The sequence below is a fragment of the Pantherophis guttatus genome, chromosome 6, assembly GCF_059756535.1.
Source record: "Pantherophis guttatus breed Tessera chromosome 6, ASM5975653v1, whole genome shotgun sequence".
NCBI classification, from domain to species: Eukaryota; Metazoa; Chordata; class Lepidosauria; order Squamata; family Colubridae; genus Pantherophis; species Pantherophis guttatus.
Window position 1 is genome coordinate 39518216 of NC_142068.1, and position 18698 is coordinate 39536913.

Consider the following 18698-nt stretch of genomic DNA (forward strand, 5'->3'; position numbering starts at 1 on the left):
TTATTGTTTGTTTATTTGTTGTAAATTAGCAATAGCGCTTAGACTTATATACAGCTTCACAGTGCTTTTCAGCCCCCTCTAAGCAGTTTACAGTCAGCATACTGTCCCTGACAATCTGGGTCCTCATTTTACTGACTTTGGAAGGATGGAAGGCTAAATCAAGCTTGAGCCGGTCAGAATTGAACTCCTGGATTCAGCAGTGAGTTAGCCTGCAGTACCATGTTCTAACCACTGTGTGTCTTCCTTGGAAGCTCTACCAAAAGGCAACATATATATACTGTCTGTGTATGTATGTGTGTATATCTGTCTGTCTGTCTGTCTGTCTGTCTGTCTGTCTGTCTGTCTGTCTGTCTATCTATCTATCTATCTATCTATCTATCTATCTTTTACAAGGAATGCTCTAAATCTCTATTCAACGGACCCAATTAACTTTAATAATATAAATTCCAGTATACGTAGATATCAGCCTGCAGACAAAAGCAAATAATTCAATGTTACTTAAGCATTTACCTGCCTTTCAAAAGCAAAGTAGGATTACAAGTTTGAAAGATGTGATCCAAATATCTATCTCCGTATGCCATATATAGATTTGAGATTATTGTATTATGTTCACTTCTACCAAATGCAAACATGGCTTGTTCCCATCAAAACCTGGATGAAAATAGTTGCTGTTGTTTATTTTTTTGAGGAATTTGACTTTAGGCATTACTGATGTGACTAAAATGCCCAGAGGTCAAGAAAGATTTTGTTTGTCAGAGGTCCCTGCATCTCCTTCTGCTCCATTCACCACCGCTACACTCTGCCTTCACCTGGGACAGCTCAGGGTAGGCGGGCTGCATTAGCATACGGTACTTTCCTAGATAAAGAGACATATTGAATGGGAGAGACGTGAAGATCCAGGGTGAAGAAAATTTTCATACACACCAGGCCCGAAGGTAGAAATAGGCAGGCTAAGAAAGAGCCAAATCCGAGCTACCGGAATGAATAGGGCTTGAATAGAACGAGACGAACTATGTGACCGAGGAAACACTAGGGGGCGCTGTTCTCCTTCCTTCTAGGCTTTTGCTCCATCACGCAGGTCTTTCCCTATGGCTTCCTGCAAAAGTTTTTCTAAAACTAACAATACTGGAGTAAAAGGGGGTGCTCGTTGCTGATTGGCCGGAGGATTTTTGTGGGCTTGATTTCTTGATTGGACGGGAGCCGTTAGGGGTGGGAAAAGTATTGATGGGATGAGAGCGCGCGCGCGCGCGCGCGGGCGAGTGGCGGGGTGGGGGAACCCTTCTCTCGCCCCCTCCCTTCAGCTTCAGCGGCTGATCTTGTTCTCACTGTACTCTACTACCGCTTGCAATGTGACACTAGAATATAGACACTCTTTTTTTCTCACCCACACACACATCACACCTCATACACACACACACGCACGCATACAGACACCGGCACATACCTACACACACTTGCACACATACACACGCATGCACGCACGCACTCACGGACCCACGCGGTGGACTCGGTATTCCGGAGTGGAGTTGTTCAGGATATATCTATATCTATATAAATTATATATTGAATTATAGAGAGAGAGGGAGAGAAGGAAAAAGCGACGGGGAAGGAACTAAATCTGGTCCAACAAGGAACTATTTCCTTTCTTCTTTTTAAACCTGCACCCCGTTTCTTCTGCATCATGTTTGGGGCACCCACGGCACTGGATTTTGTTGTGCTTTTCTGCTTGGCATCTGCAATTGCAGCTGTGGAAGGTAACAAAATATCAACGAAAGGGAAGCGAGTGGGCGGGTGGAAAGAAAACTTTTTTTTTTTTTTAAAAAAAACGACAATATTCGCCGGATTGTTGAGTTTGCTGTTGATAACTCGCGGGAGGAGGGAAAGCCCTGCTCGGTTCCGTTGCTCTGCCTGCCTCTTGCCAGCCCCACGCTCGGAGAAAGGACGCGGGGAGCGAGCACCGACTCCACGGGACGTGTCCCCCGGTGGATTTCCCCTGTAGTCCGGCTGCAATGCGGCTCGCCTACCCTTATCCCGAGATCTGGAAGGCTAGGAAACTGGGGGCCAGGAAGTGCTTTCCAATCCTTCCCGCTGTGGAGCTCAGAGATGCTTACCGGCGCTCGGAACCGGGCTCCGGTGGCGTTTGCAGGGCTCTCCTGCCCCTCTCCCCGAATCTTGCTTGAATTGAGAAGCGGGCTTTTCCCAGGGAGGGGAACGTCGGAACGGTGGGTGCGTGATGGGGAGTAGCCGGGCAAAGCCGGGCAAGGTGTTTGGGGTCGGGGAGAAGGCTGGGCAAGGCTTGGCCAAGAGCAAGAGAGGAGCGAAGCGACGACCGGCTCCCAACTTAGTGCTCACACCGCCCGTCCTCCCCCGCCCACAGCTGTGCCGGGTTACAATAGATGAAGGCTGGGAAGAGGCTCGGCGTGGTTGGAAGGTGTAACTGTGGGGACCCGATCCTTAATTCTGCCTTTTCGCGTTTCAGAAAAGAAACGCCTGGTACGAACGCGCTGGGCACAAACAGGGCGCTCGCAAATTTGGCCGGTGGTTGGTTGGTTTTTTTTTTTTTTTTTTGTCTGGCGAGCTTGACTAGGGAAAGAATCGAACCTGGGCGGCGGTCCTGTGATTGCTCTTAACGTGGCAAGAATACAGATGCGGAGCCTACAGGCCATTTCCACCCGTGTGATTGATCGCGTCTTGTACCGTGTCCCGGCGGCCCTCGTGGTGGCGAGGTGAAGGCTGGTTTCGTTAGTGGTTCGACTCGTCCTTCCTTGCTCGCTTCTAAGCGGAGCTCCAGCCCGCGTTTCCCGGCCTCAATCTTACTTGGGCTAATTACGTTCTTGGGATAAGAAAGCCGGCCCTTTCCCCTGTTCATCGGGGCTGTGCTGGGGGAACGGGTGCTGCTTTTTCCAGGGAATGAATTAAAACTTCAGCCCTGCCTGGCTTTCCTCTTGGCTGTCTCGGGGAGTAAGCTGGGAGACAGTCTCCCCTTTCCAAAAGGAAAAGAAAAATATCAATATCGAAGACGGCCGCCCAAATAAACTTCAACCAAACGAGCGTACCGCGATTTCACTTCCTCGGATGAAGGGTGGGGACAGCCCAGGGGTGAGCCTCGGTGGCCATCGCTCGGTGGGCGCCCCTATTTTAGTGGGCAGAATCGCTATCAAAACTCAAGGGGGGATCCAAGGGAAGGAACGGGGGGGAGGCCGAGAAGGAGGTGCTGTTGGTGTAGCTTTGATGATGAATGATAAACGTGACCATTCAGAAGATGTTCCCCGGTTGCAATTAAACAGAACCGCGAAAACCGCTTAGCTGGCGGCTCCCTGATTGATGCAACAGGGTAGGAAAACTTGGGACGCTTAGAGACCAGACCGCGCCTCCCCTAAACCACCGGACCTCTGATAATTCTTCACAGGGGGACTTTATTCTGTGAATAGCAGAAGAGAAACGTCAAAGCCCCCCCCCTCTCTCCTTTTTGTTTAGAGCTGCGGGGATCCACCTTGCGGATCCCCACCCCGCCTTCATCCGCGATGAAAATGACGGATGAGATTAAGTGGAAGGAAGCGTTTGGCGAGCCCTTTCTCTCTCCCCCCCTCCCCTCTCCCTTCCCCTCCTTCTCAGAAGGCGATTTTCTTCTTGCGCGCTGATCTTCTCCCAGCTGGTTGCTTTGCGGGAGCTCTTTATTTAAGAAATTGCTTAGATGCAAGGGAGGAGCCTGGCTAGCCGCTAAAGCAGAAGGCGAGCCCTCTCCAGTCTCGTCGTTGACGGCGGCTTTATTGCAGGCAATTAGACGGGAGGAGGAGGAGGAGGAGGGGCAGCGACGTTTATAAGAAAGACACTTTCAGTGGAATTTTGGCTGTTTTGTTTCCCCTTGCAAAAAACCCAAAACAAATAAATTAGCTTTTGGCAACAGGCATTTTCTGCAGTTAAACTAGGGAGGAAACTCTTGAACTGGGCAGGACAACAGGGCAGCTGTATTAAAAAAAAAATTAGGAAGGAAAAAACCAAAACAAAACTGAATTTGTTGGACCCAGGAAAGGAGGGGCTGCCTAGAAAATAGTCTGGCATCTTCATGATAGCCTGAAGAGCCAAAGTTGTTTATATGTCTGCTTTTGTTCTTAGACTTGTGCAAGTGAAGGCAGTACAGTTTGCACAGTTTGAAAATGAAAAGAAATAATAAACATGCGAATGTGTCAGTTGGGGATGGCTAGGATGGCAGGACCATTAAATGGATATATATGGTTGGCTTGCAAAATGTACCCAGGGTGTTCATAAATGGTTTCTCATTAAGTTGTAGAGTGATACCCACTGAGGTTGTGCATGGTTTAGCCATGGATCTTCTTTTGGAAAAAAAAAATCACTTCAAAGATAAGGTGGAGGCACGTATATCAAATTTGTAGGCAAAGTGGATTGGAATAGTTGATGCTGCAAAGGGTAGCAGTAAAATTCAAAACCATCTTGATACCAGCAGCATCTGCAGCGATGGGCAAAGGGTGCAGACTGGCATCAGCAGCGTGGCAGTGTTGTGGTGTAAGCCCCACCTTCTGTGTTCATCACAACATTGCATGCATGGCCCAAGGGACAAAGTTTGCAATGGGTTCTCACCAGCACTCCACTAATGGCAATGAGTTCCTGTGGATGCCGCTGCTCAGTCAGTTAGAGAAATGGATGGGCAATAAATAGTTGAAATGTAATGGAAAGAAATACAAGTTTTATACAAATCAAAACAAAGGTGTAGCAAGGTAATATTTGGCAGCACTTGTTAAAAAAAAGAGGCTATATCATATATGCCTAAAATCTAATCATATGTGAATGAGCAGTGTGATTTTCTGCAAAAAGGACAAATGTTGTAATAGGCTGTATAATTTCTGTTGAAATCACTTGTTGACATGGGCCACCATATAAATTGGAAAAATAAGTAAATTACAAGAAGTAATTGTTCTGTTTTATCCCATGTTAGTCTCCCGCCTTCATATTGAACCCAGTTCTGGACATCAAACAGGAACATGTTCAGGGAAGGTTATCAGGATGATCAGGGACTAGAAACTAAAACTTAATAATAGAGGTTGAAAGACTTTGAAATGTTTAGCAATGAGGTAAGGGTATGAACACACTCTTCAAAATACCTGAAAGGATGTTATATAATATATTGAATGTGACCAAATAGAAGAAATAGACTGATGGATTTAAGTTACAAGTAGTCAACCTTTACTGAATGTCAGTCCAAAAAATGCTGGTAATTGTAGGAGCTATTCAAATAGTGGAATTAATTACCCAGAAAGGAGAAAGCAATGTATCCTCCACTGGAGATATTCAGGAAAATGCCTGAACCACCATCTACTCTGGATGCTTTCATGTGGATTCCTGCACTGAAAAACAAAAGGGATTTAATGATTGAAATGTCCTCTCCCATGTTCATGCTTTTAGGTAGCACGGTATTTGCAACACTCTTATTTCCCTACTGCACCAAGTACTTTTGACATTTAAAAGTTTCTTTTAAAAACAGGCTTATATCCTTTCTGACTATAGTCTGAAATAGCTATGGTAATTTATAAAAAGGCATGCTTAGATTTTCATAAGTGATGTTGTCCGAAAGCTAATTTTTAAAAACTCAAACACCTGCAGTAAGTTACTGAAAAGGCAATAACTCTGCTTTTCACTTGCTCTTGTACTCTGAAAGCTATTTGCACACAGGTTACGCCCTGCAAAAAACTAATCACGTTCTGATACTCTTAAGGTATAGAAAGCAGATCTATGAATCACCCTCTACTCCAGTCTCAAATTATGAATGGTTGCAGCTAATTTTCTCCTTATCTCCCACCCCATCTCCCCCTTTTGGAAATCTCAAGGGGGTGGAATTAAGTTAAGCCCAGAGCAGACAGCTTAAATCATTCCTAGCAACCATCGTGAAAAAGTGTTTTAAATCTTGATAGAGCGAGGAGGAAGGGATAAACTGGGAGTGGTGAAGGTTGGTTGTGCTGCATAGTTTTTGCAATACCTGCATCTTTGTTTGGGACCCAGGGTGGCTTCAGGATTATAGGATAGTTGGAATGCCTTTGTAAGAAGCAAGAGAAGGAGAGGAAACAATGAGAGCATGCTGTTAGAATATTATGTTGGCAAGACTGAGCTTGTGGCAGAAAAGTATCTCTTAGCATCTGTAGCAGACACTAGAAAGGAAGAAAAAGCATAACATTACATTGGAATCATTCAAATCAAGTAGAGATGTCTCAACATTTCCAAAACTTGTTGTGTGCTGACTAATATATTTACAGGAACATTAGCTTGGGCTACTTTCCTTCCATGTGGGGTGAAGTGAAATGTTAAGATGAGTGGTTTGTGTGGTTTGTGAGTGTAAGTATGTGTGTATATGCATTGCTTCTTAAAAGTTTTGATAATTCTTAAGGAATTTAAAAATATAGTTCATCAGTTTTGCTTGGATTTTTCAAGTAATGTTTTGTTAAAATTTGATGAAATATCTTAAATATTAAAGAAGATTTAAAAACCATGGACATATTCAGACATACATAGAATATTTGATATTTCTTTGTGCATTGGATAAGAGTTGGCAGCTGAATGTCTGAAGAACTACAGCTGTCAGGTGTGAAAGACCAGGTCCTTATGCAATGGTCCAATTAAACTGATTTATTGCTAAAAAGCCTATGCACAGAAATCTTCTCAATGGTTAGCATCTATTGGTGGTGATGATGGACTTAATTTACTTGTAGCTAGTTGGAATTCTAGGCTTGTCTCTCTTTTACTCTGTCCCCAGGTTCTGCCACTCCTATATCAACTGAGAAATATTTTTTCTAAATATATAATGAGAATGTTTGTAACTTTGGGGCTTGGAACACATTATAAAGTATAAAATGGCTTAATTGACGTATGCTTGTTTTCATAAGCCCAAACACTGATGACTCCAACTCAACTGATAGGAAGTTAGGGAAGTTGAAGGTCTAATAATCTGGGAGTTCAGGAAGGCTGTTCTGTTTTTCAGTGCTAAAGAAATTAACCCTCTATCTCAATTTTCATAGCATCTAAATTTATGAGGACATGAAGATGAAATCTTTCAACAGGGCACTTCAGTTTTCAAAGGAAACATATCCTTTTCATAAAAGTAATCTTCTCCATGACCTGCTGTTTTATAAAAATACAATACAACAGTATCCATTAAAATAGTTTAAAACTGACCTCTAATACCAGAGTCCACTGGAATTGGGCCGCCAACATGAAATAGCAAGAGTGCTTTCAGATCAACTACAAAACAATAATGAAACCCATATTTTCATAACTTGCCACCTAAATGCTAGCAGAACAATCTTATAACTATCCAGTTACAAAAAAAAGTCCATAGTCCAGGCATCTGTTTTGTATGCTTGCAGTTATATTAGCAATAGGACCTGCAGCATGACTTTCACTTCCCTGAAGATGAGAATGAGTGGACAGTTTGAATTCTGCTTAAAACAAACTGGAAGCCAATAAAGATTGCGTAATATAAACTCTTGACAGATGGATCTCTATGTGAACCTTGGGCTCATCTTCCAGACTTTGCCAAGTAATCCACAGGAATATTCTGGAACCTACAAGGTTTATGGTTCCTATTTCTTTCATAGTATAGTGTGAGGATTTTATTTGACTAATTTATTTGTACAAGTTGCTGTTTTGCCTGATTTCTTTTGTATTTTTTTTAAATAATGAAAATGAACTCTGACAGCATGAAATATTAAACCACTTTTCTTAAAGAAAAACATTTCACTTGAATTAATATGGAAGACCTGTTTGCCTCTGCATGGTAATCTTTGTGATTTCATACATATAGTCTGTTCTTGATGTTGCAGTCACATTCATATCCTCTTAAGAGATTCTTAATTAGTCCATTAGTTCAACTCTTCCATGTAAAAGAAGATGCATGGGAAGATTTCCCAAACTTCCAGCGTTTCTTGGAAAACAAAGGAGGGGATATACAGTAAGTCCTTCATCAGATTCTTCCATGAAGTCCTATGTTACTATTAGCCCTTTGACAAAATATTGTAGTTTAGATTTGTACATATTTCACACAAGCTTTTTCCATTTGACAGCTTCTCCCTGCCGTGATACGCCTTGTGTCTCCATTGCTCTCCAGTATTATGGAGAATCATCTAAAATGATTGAGCCCTCCCTTTCTTCTCCCCATCAATAACTTATCTATCCCTATAGATGTTCCAACTTGGAACATTTAATAGCATGTAACTTTTAAAATTATCTTTCTTCTGAATGTTTTTTAATCTCATGCTATTCAACATTTCTCTGTGAAACACGGATATATCATTTCTACCCTGCAAGCAAGTTAGTACCATAGGTGGCATTTCATTCATTTGGCTAGCTGGTTTCCAAAGATTTTGTGTTTGTATATTTGGGGAGAAAAGTATGAAGTATCTTTTGCAGATTTGCTAGATTTGAGAGCAGTGAGACTATCTTTTTGCAGAAAATGGTCCTCACTTTTGCTTTGGCATTCTTTTTTGAGTCTTCACTTTATCATTTCTGCCATATGATAAATATAAGTGCCCACCTACTGAGAGATGCTTGATAGTGAGTTGGGTGACATATACAATTTATACATAAATAAAAATAAAATAAGTAGCCTTTGTTAATTATCAGCTAGTTTCTTAAAACTTGTGCACATTCATTAGATACATGGAGGGATTGGGATGATCCGGTGATGTAAATAAATTGATAGGTTTTCTTCTTTTTCTTGAGGGGATAAAGGGAATTGTGTGTTCATAAGGGTTCACACTTGCTCAGATACCAGAGAATGGCATCTGAACATGAATGCAGAAGACATGTCTCAGTTGGCTAGTTTGGAGATAGTAAAAACAAACATTGATTATTTGGAAGTGCTGAATAAGTGTTCCAGTGTTCCACTGTATCATGCTGGATTAGATGTACAACATTAGACTGGTAGTAAAAAGGCAGTCAGAAATGGAGTATATTGAAGGTTACGCTAAAAAGATTAAGTAACATATGAGCTGGTTGTCTAGAAGAGTGCACTGGTGGGAATTCATCCATCACCCTATGCTGCTATGTTTTGTTTGGATTTGACATCGCTTATTGCATTAACTCTGCCATTATGGTCTATAAACCATGGTTTATGACAGTGCTGAAGATGAAGACAACAATTGTAGTTGATTTAATATTTTTTCAGCATCAATCACTGATTGGCTGTAATGTGCTTCTGCAGGCTGATGAAGTGCTGAAGTTCTATGTGATCATAGGAAAATCAGGAATGTATTGCACTAAATGTTTGAATAAGGTATTCAGAATATATTGACCGTGATTTAAAAATCTGCAGGACTTGCAATTGAACTAATGTGTTGTATGTTTGGGGTCTTGGAGTTGCTGAAAAATGGTAAATTTCTTTAAAATTGAGACTTCCTGGGTTCTTGTGGATTCTTGAATAATAGGATCCTGTGTGATATTTTTTGCCTGTGAACACATGGTATTTTTAGAAAGTAACCAATGTAAAAGATTGAATTCATCTTTCTTTGAGAAGACTTTGTAAAATAATGACATACAGCTTGATCTTTGTGACATGCATATGCCTATCAGTTGATCTCTGGCTTTTTTCGACTTTTCCAGCTTTATGATAATATGTTTAGATCACTTAAATAGATTAAACCAAGAACAAATTGTGTTTGGTATCGGGTATTTTGCATCTTTTAAAAGTTGTACACAGATTTTGACTCTTGCGATCTAGTATAGTTGCCTATGAAAATAAGTAGAAATCTGGCCTGAAAATAGCCCTCAGATGTATCTGTATCACAGATCAGAAAATCTGTGAAAGAGTGGCTCAGAGATCATTGAATGATTTCAGGAAATTTGTAGTGAGTTGTTATTAGTCTTTCATGCAGAAGCAAGGTGACCCATTTTCATCCAAAAGGTAAAAAATGATTTGGACAAAGACCTTGAAATGTTGTATAGGCAAAGTATCTTTCCGCCATTCAGTGAAACAACCTATCTCTCCTAGGCTTCAGTATTACAGCTTTAAAAAAAAATGCATTCATTTTAATTGTATTATTCTACTGATTAAGCTAGAGGGCTATTGGGTCGCAAAAAAAAATGTGGATTGTTGTAACACTTGTGCAAAATAAATATTTCAGTTGATAAATCCTGTGATATTTAAATCATATTATAAATTAATAATTTAAATTATTCTGGTTTGTATCATTACAATATTATTTCCTCCCCTCCATCCTTCTACTACCTACCTACCTATCTGCATAGCTGCCTCATGCAGATGTTGGCTGGCTGTGCAGTTGCACAGATCAAATCCTGTTTAGGCAACTAATTCAACTCTTGAGACTAAAAAGGTGCCTGACTCAATCCTAGTTATTGAGCCAGATATCTAGGTACAAATATCCATATGTTTTTTTGTCCCTTCCTTAGCCTTTCCTGACTTTGCAATGGATATGGTAAGTAGCAACACTGTGCTACTTACCATATCCTACTTTTGATTGGGAGGCTATTAGTAGCTATCTCTTGCCATTGAATTGTAATTCTGAAAAACCTATTCATTGCAGCCTTCAAAATCCATTGCCATCAAGTATTCTAATATAATTTCCAAGAATTTCCCTACTTTCTCTTAAAGATCTCCAGTCAGTTTCCCACCATCTCCCATTTTGCCTCTAAATTTATCAGACAAAACAGTTTAAAATCAGGCCATGCAAATGACTCAAAGGTTATGTCCTTCACCATAGAGCATTTCAGCTTTAAAACTCTGCAGTTTTAAAGGAGCCTTCTTAACTTTTTTGCTGAACAGTTTAGTAAGGCGGAGGGCAGATGGAGTAATCTTCAATAGCATCTGGGTTATTTTCATATAGCCTGAAGAAATAATGGAGCAGTTGAGCATGAGCGAAGTCCTCTGATTTGCTTGGCTTCCATTGTCATCTCTTAAAATTACAGTCCTAAATTATGCTTTTGTAAAGTTTAAAAGACTTTGAGATGTAGGAGAATTCTACCAGCCTCTAAACATTAGTGCATATTTTATTAAATGTTTGTTACCTGGGGCACAGTTCTTCTTCTTTCTCTTTGGATTAAAATAGAAGGCCATTTCACTCCTGTACCAGAGCAACGGTATTATATAATTTGTTGATAATACAGAGACATGGCTCACAAGGAACCTAATACATGTACAGTTGTATCCACAAAATCTTTATCCTGAAGACATTTATGATCAATGTGCAATTGTTCCCTGAGTGGCATTGGGTTAGGAGAAGTCAAATGGAATTTATATATAGGAAACTGATTCACCAGAGGTTAAGCACCTTCTAAATTTATTATACCGCCAGTTCTCTTAAACCTCTGTGGGATGCTTTAATTTCACACATTTCTCAGTATTAATCTCTGTACTAGCCAAGGAGAAGCTTGGTGATTCTCCTTCAGTTCTGGCAGAGAGCTCCCAAAAGGATCCCTTATGTTTTCACCCCCAGATACATACAGACCCCCAAATTAGCTAAGAGATCTAAGCGTTGCAAAAGCTTTGAAGTAAATCCAAGGGGATCTCATGTTGTAAATTCTAGGTAATGCTTCCAAGTGTTTGAGGAAATAGCACAGCTGGTATTTTCAACAATTCCCCTTTTTTTAAAAAAAGCATTTGAATTACTATTGTGTATCAAGCCTAAGCTATTTATGTTGTTTCCATTTCAAGCCTAGCATCACTGAGTATTTGAAAGGGGCGGAAGAAAACAGATTGGTTTTTTTTTTAAAAAAAAATCCATAGAATTTATTCCTTCATAATGTAGCGTTTTATTGGAAGGAGTGGGGAGGAAAAGAAGTAGAAGTTATTTTACCTGGGGTACTTGAGTGTGTAATACAAAGAGGCACTCGGATGCCAGGGTGCTATGCTGTGTCCTACTATGAAAAATGGAACAATGGAAAGGTGCTTTCTTTTGTAGGCTATGATCTATATGACTCATGCTGTATGGAGCGTGATATGCTATTATGTGCTGCAAATACTGAAAGGGATTTTTTTTTTCTGGCATTCAAAAATAAGACTCTATTCGAGTCTTGCTATGCTGCCTATGAAATGGTGCAAATTAATATGCAGATATTTGTTCTCCAACTGCTGCCCCTAATAATGTAATGGAAGGCGAAAGCAAAGGACTGATGCTGTGGGATTTTTTCCACAACAGGACAAACTGTATCATCAACAGAGTGGCAGGTAAAGTGATGGACCTTCATTGCTCTGGCAGATGAATTCAATTTGCTTTTAAAAAATGATATATCAGCTTTTCTGCTGGACATTGTTGTTGTTGTTGTGAATTGTGAAGTCGTGTTCGACCCATCGTGACCCCATGGACAATGTTCTTCCAGGCTTTCCTGTCCTCTACCATCTTCTGGAGTCCATTTAAGCTCACGCCTACTGCTTTTCTGCTGGACATTGTTGTTGTTGTTAGTTGTGAAGTCGTGTCCGACCCATCGCGACCCCATGGACAACATTCCTCCAGGCTTTCCTGTCCTCTACCATCTTCTGGAGTCCATTTAAGCTCACGCCTACTGCTTCAGTGACTCCATCCAGCCACCTCATTCTCTGTTATCTCCTTCTTCTTTTGCCATCAATCTTTCCCAGCATTAGGCTCTCCTCCAGTGAGTCCTTCCTTCTCATTAGGTGGCCAAAGTATTTGAGTTTCATCTTCTCTAAAGAACAGTCAGGTTTGATTTCCTCTAGGACTGACCGGTTTGATCGCCTTGCAGTTCAAGGGACTCGCAGGAGTCTTCTCCAGCACCATAGTTCAAAGGCCTCAATTCTTTGGTATTCAGCCTTCCTTATGGTCCAACTTTCACAGCCATACATTGCAACTGGGAAAACCATAGCCTTGACTATATGCACTTTTGTTGGCAGGGTGATGTATCTGCTTTTAGTATACTATCTAGATTTGCCATAGCTTTCCTCCCCAGGAGCAAGCATCTTTTAATTTCTTGGCTGGAGTTCCCATCTGCGGTGATCTTGGAGCCCAGGAAAATAAAACCTGTCACTACCTCCATTTCTTCCCCATCTATTTGCCAGGAATTGAGAGGGCCGGATGCCATGATCTTAGTTTTCTTAATGTTGAGTTTCAAGCCAACTTTTGCACTTGCCTTCTTCACCCTCATCAAGAGGCTTTTTAGTTCCCTTCACTTTCTGCCATTAGAGTGGTATCATCTGCATATCTGAGGTTGTTGATATTTCTCCTGGCAATCTTAATTCCAATTTTTTATTCATCTAGTCTCTCCTTTCTCATGATGTGCTCTGCATATCAATTAAATAGGCAGGGTGTCAGTATACAACCTTGCTGGACTCCTTTCCCAATTTTGAACCAATCAGTGGTTCCATGTCCAGTTCTCACTGTTGCTTCTTGACCCGCATATAGGTTTCTCAAGAGACAAATAAGATGGTCTGGTACTCCCATCTCTTTAAGAACTTGCCACAATTTGTTGTGATCCACACAATCAAAGGCTTTAGCATGAAGCAGAAGTAGATGTTCCAGTTTATTGGCAATTTGATCTCTAGTTCCTCTGCCTCTTTGAAATCCTACCTGTATTTCTGGTAGTTCTCGATCCACATATTGCTGGAGCTTAGCTTGTAGGATTTTAAGCATAACCTTACTAGCATGTGAAATGAGTTCAATGGTACAATAGTTTGAACATTATTTGGCATTGCCTTTCTTTGGAATTGGAACGTAAACTGACCTTTTCCAATCCTGTGGCCACTGTTGAGTTTTCCAAATTTGCTGGCAAATTGAGTACTTTTAAGATTTTGAATAGCTCAGCTGGTATACTGTCTCCTCCACTAGCTTTGTTGTTGCTCAGATTTCCTAAGGTCTATTTGACTTCACATTCTAGGATGTCTGGCTCGAGGTCAGTGATCACCCCATCATGGTTATCAGGGATGTTAAGCTCGTTCTTGTATAATTCTTCTGTGTAATTTTGCCACCTCTTCTTAATCTCTTCTGCCTGTGTTAGGTCCCTGCCATTTTGGTCCTTTATCATGCCCATCTGTGCATGAAATGTTCCTTTCATATCTCCAATTTTCTTGAAGAGATCTCTTGTCCTCCCTATTCTATTGTTTTCTTCTATTTCTTTGCACTGTTCATTTAAGAATGAATTCTTATCTCTTCTAGGAATTCTGCATTCAACTGGGTGTATCTTTCTCTTTCTCCCTTGCCTTTTGCTTCCCTTCTTTCCTCAGCTATTTGCAAAGCTTCCCCTGCAACCATTTTGCTTTCTTGCATTTCTTTTTCTTTGTGATGGTTTTAGTTGCTACCTCTTGTACAATGTTGCAAACCTCCGTCCATAGTTCTTCAGGCACTCTGTCTATTAGATCTAATTCCTTAAATCTATTTGTCACCTCTACTGTATATTCATCAGGGATATGATTTAGTTCATACCTGAGTGGCTTAGTGCTTTTCCTTACTTTCTTCAATTTAAGTTTAAATTTTGCAACAGGAAGCTTGTGATCTGAGCCACAGTCCGCTCCTGGTCTTGTTTTTACTGACTGTATAGAGCAGTGGTGGCGAACCTTTTACTTACCAAGTGCTGAACAAGAATGCGCTTCACGTGCTGTGCGCGGTCATGTACAATCCGCGGTAACGTGCGACTTCTCCCCATGTGCTGCATGCGCAACTGCACCATCTGTGCATGCGTGCAGCTTTTGCACATGCGTACTAGCGCGTACTGCATGCACAATCTCACCATATGCGCATGCAGATAGCTTTTGTGTGCGTAATGCATGCATGCAAACGCTGTCTGCACATGCACACACGTTGCACCAGTAATCTCGCACGCATGCGCAAACGCGCACATGCACAGGAGAGCTCCAAAGACCAGCTGGGTCCCCTGAATTGCATGCATGCGCACCAGAGACCTGAACACCAGTTGGGGCGCACGCGCATGTGCAGTTTCAGGTGAGCTTGGCAACGGCTTGCATGCCCGGAAAAATGCCCCTGCGTGCCACTTCCAGCACACATGCCATAGGTTCACCAACACAGGTATAGAACTTCTCCAACTTTGGCTGCAGAGCACATAGTCCATCTGATTTCTGTGTTGACCATCTGGTGACGTCCATGTGTAGAGTCGTCTCTTGGGTTGTTGGAAAAGAGTGTTTGCTATGACCATTGTATTATCTTGACAGAATTCTATCAGCCTGTGCTCTGCTTCATTTTGTACTCCAAGGCCAAACTTGCCTGTTATTCCGGTTATCTTTTGGCTTCCTACTTTAGCATTCCAATCCCCCATGATGATAAGGACATCATTTTTTGGTGTTAATTCTATAAGATGCTGTAGGGCTTCATAGAACCGGTCATTTTCCTCCTCTTCAGCACCAATGGTTGGGGCATAGACTTGGATTACTGTGATATTGAATGGTTTGTCTTGGATTCGAACTGAGGTCATTCTGTCATTTTGGAGATTGTAACCCAGTATTGCTTTTCCTACTCTTTTATTGATTATGAAGGCTACTCCATTTGTTCTGAGGGATTCTTGCCCACAGTAGGATACCTGATGGTCATCTGAATTAAATTCACCCATTCCTCACTTGTTTGACCATGTCCAGCTTGCCTTGATTCATGGCAACATTCCAGGTTCCTATGGAGAAAAAATCTTTACAGCATCGGATTTTCCTTTCACCACCAGATACGACATATAGATTATCAATTCCTCTTTATCCCAAATTAACTCAATAAGTTTTATCACAGAAAAAATATAGATACGTCACAGCTGTTCTTATCTCAGCTTCTACCACGAATATTATGATCATAATATTGTTTGAGGAGAAAGCTGAGGAAGCCGCTGTGAATTATTTATTTATCAAATTTCTTACCTGCCTATTTCCTTCATAGAGAAGCTCTATATAATATATTAAATATATAGTTATACAATTAATATAGTGTGCGCGTGTATACATATAAAATATTTATTATAATTACTTATTTAATATGTTAAAGAAAGTGAGCCTTTCAGGTGTTACTATTGTGTTTGGGAAAGATTAGAAATGCAAGGCTGAGAACGAAGAAAGTAATTAAGAAGAGATTAAACATTCTCCTTTGATGGAGATCTTATTTCTTACATTTTAATGCTTTTCAATGGTACAGTAACCCTTACGGGAATGTTTTTTGGAGGGGCAATTCTTATTAAATGCTGAAGCATGTATTTTGGGATGGAAGGGCTGCTAAAATCAGTATTTTCTTTTGCAAGTTAATCTTATTCAATTAAATCCATAATGAAACTTATTCCCATACTTATTTAATAGGATTACAGTCATATTTATTGCAATGGAGGAATACTGTGTTATGTTTTGGTGATCTGTCTATCAGTCAATCAATCAAAAACGTATTTAATATAGGAATGTTCAGAAAAATAAAATCAACGGATATATACATGAAACATTTTATTTGCCCTTTTTATAGTTGCAAATGGTCATAGAAGAGCTCAAGGAGGTCCTTTGTTAACAAAATGCAAACAAGACAGGAAAGGGGGAAAAAGCATCCGATTTCAGGCATGACTTCTTAATATTTTATGTTGTATTTCTTCTGGTATACAATGGACATGGATGCTCATCATTTAAAAAGTTGTCATTCAGTTCTATAATGAGTAAACAAGGACCGACACAGCAATATTTCAACCTCTTGTTTTTACAGGGTTGGCATTTTAGACTCTGAATCTGCTGGTACTTTCTAGGGTTATATTAGCATTGCCCCGAAAACATAGTTATGATGCTCATGAAGCCTGTTGGTGACCATGAAGGAAAGAAGTGAATGATCTGAGCTGAAAAATGAATGCACAAGTGGAGTTGACACTCCATCTGTGATACTCATCTACCAAATAAAAGAGCTTTTTAATGCACTTTCACGCCTGCACTGAAAAAAAACCAGAAGGAAAACTAGAATAGAAAACAAAGCGAAGTGTCAGTAAAGGAGTGATAATTTATATTTAACAGATAATCTACTCTACACCATTAAGATGTTATGTAATGTTTATATTCCAATATCAAAAAAAATGAAAAATAGGAAAATGGGGGTGCAATGGGTTAGACAGTAACAAAAAGTAGTTATAAATAAGTAATAGTTATAAATAAATAAAGTACTTGGCCCAGATGGAAAGACAGCTGTTTACTATACAACATTTACAAAAGCTACACCAAGCCTATAATTGCCAGAATGAATGAATGTTGATATATTGGAAACACCCCCAAATGCTGAAAAAAGTCAGAATTTTAGTAGTATAAAAATGAGAATGGGAATGAGTATGTGTGTGTCTAAGTGTATAATATATATATGCTTCTAATAAGCTATATTACTGCATGCATGTTTGCAATGTATATTTTGAGAACAAAATTATATGCAAAGAAAAAGCTTTTTGTTTTCTAATAAAAACTAATAATATGTGGAATGACTATGAAACCTATAAGTTACATATAACATAAAGATGTAGAAATTAGTGATGATATTCAACTGTCAAAAAAGCATTTGATAAGTTGAATAACCTTTTTTGGGGATGGGGGGTTGATGCCTTAGAACAACATTCTTTGACTTGGAATTCTTCAATGAATTACAACTACAGTTTGTACCATTTGCAGGCAGTTTGTTTTAGCAATGAATTCTAGACTAAAATTCCAATATAACTAGAGGGCACAATTTGGGGCAACTGCCCCATAAACTGTTCATTTTGATACTTTTCAGAATAGGATAAAATCTGAATATTCCAAAACTGAAATCAAATGAATAGCTAAAGGATAGAATAAGTTGCATAATTTCTAAATATAGGAGTATTTTTAAATGCTTTGATTTTTTAAAAAAAGGATAGCCATTAAAGTGTGAGACCAAGATTAAGGAGATTGATGATTAAATCTCCTTGATGAAGATCGTTGCATGACTTCTCAATTTAAATTGATCTTACGTTATGAAGTTATAAAATGAGATTAAAGAATATAGTAGAAATATAAATGTTGTCACAAATAATTCTGAATTATACTACAGCAAGATCACAAAACTTTTATAAACTTTTAGAAAAAAACAATTATATATTTAATATATAGAGCCCTCTATGAAGGAGATGGGCGGTTAACATAGATAAATAGATGATCTCTTTCTCTCTCTCTCTCTCATCTATCTATCTATCTATCTATCTATCTATCTATCTATCTATCTATCTTCTGGCACATTTTCTAATAATGAAGGAAACAGACCCATGACTTTGGATTCAGTGGTAGGTTTCAAATTTTTTTACTATCTGTTCTGTGGGCGTGGCTTGGTGCGCATGACATGGTTTGGTGGGCGTGGCTTGGGCATGGCAGGGGAAGGATATTGTAAAATCTCCATTCCAACCCCACTCCAGGGGAAGGATACTGTAGAATCTCCGTTCCCTCCCCAATCTAGGGGAAGGTTACTGCAAAATCCCCATTTCTTCCCGATCAGCTGGGACTTGGGAGGCAGAGAATAGGTGGGGCCAGTCAGAATTTTTACTACCAGTTCTCCGAACTAACTCAAAATTTTCGCTACCGGTTCTACAGAACTGGTCAGAATCTGCTGAAACTCACTTCTGTTTAGATTATTCTTTCTGAAAGAGAGACACCAATTTTCTATATCCATTGATCCAGTTGCCATTTACTAGAGTCAGGTATTATGGCTCTCAAATTAAACAAACTGATGCAATTTTGCTTTAGGTCTTACTATGCTATTTAACTTACCTGAATATGA

General features: G+C 40.0%; 1 protein-coding gene across 4 annotated transcripts in view; it reads left to right on the forward strand.

Annotated features, from left to right (window-relative positions):
* The first annotated feature begins 1205 nt into the window (after window positions 1-1205).
* Window positions 1206-18698, forward strand: part of EPHB1 (EPH receptor B1) — a 370380-nt gene continuing 352887 nt past the window's right edge. For all 4 annotated transcript variants that reach the window (XM_034439598.3, XM_034439597.2, XM_087872718.1 and 1 more), the window contains exon 1: window positions 1206-1754. In XM_034439598.3, coding sequence (XP_034295489.2) covers window positions 1682-1754 — 73 coding nt within the window. In that variant the 5' untranslated portion in view covers window positions 1206-1681. The remainder of the gene's footprint in view (window positions 1755-18698) is intronic.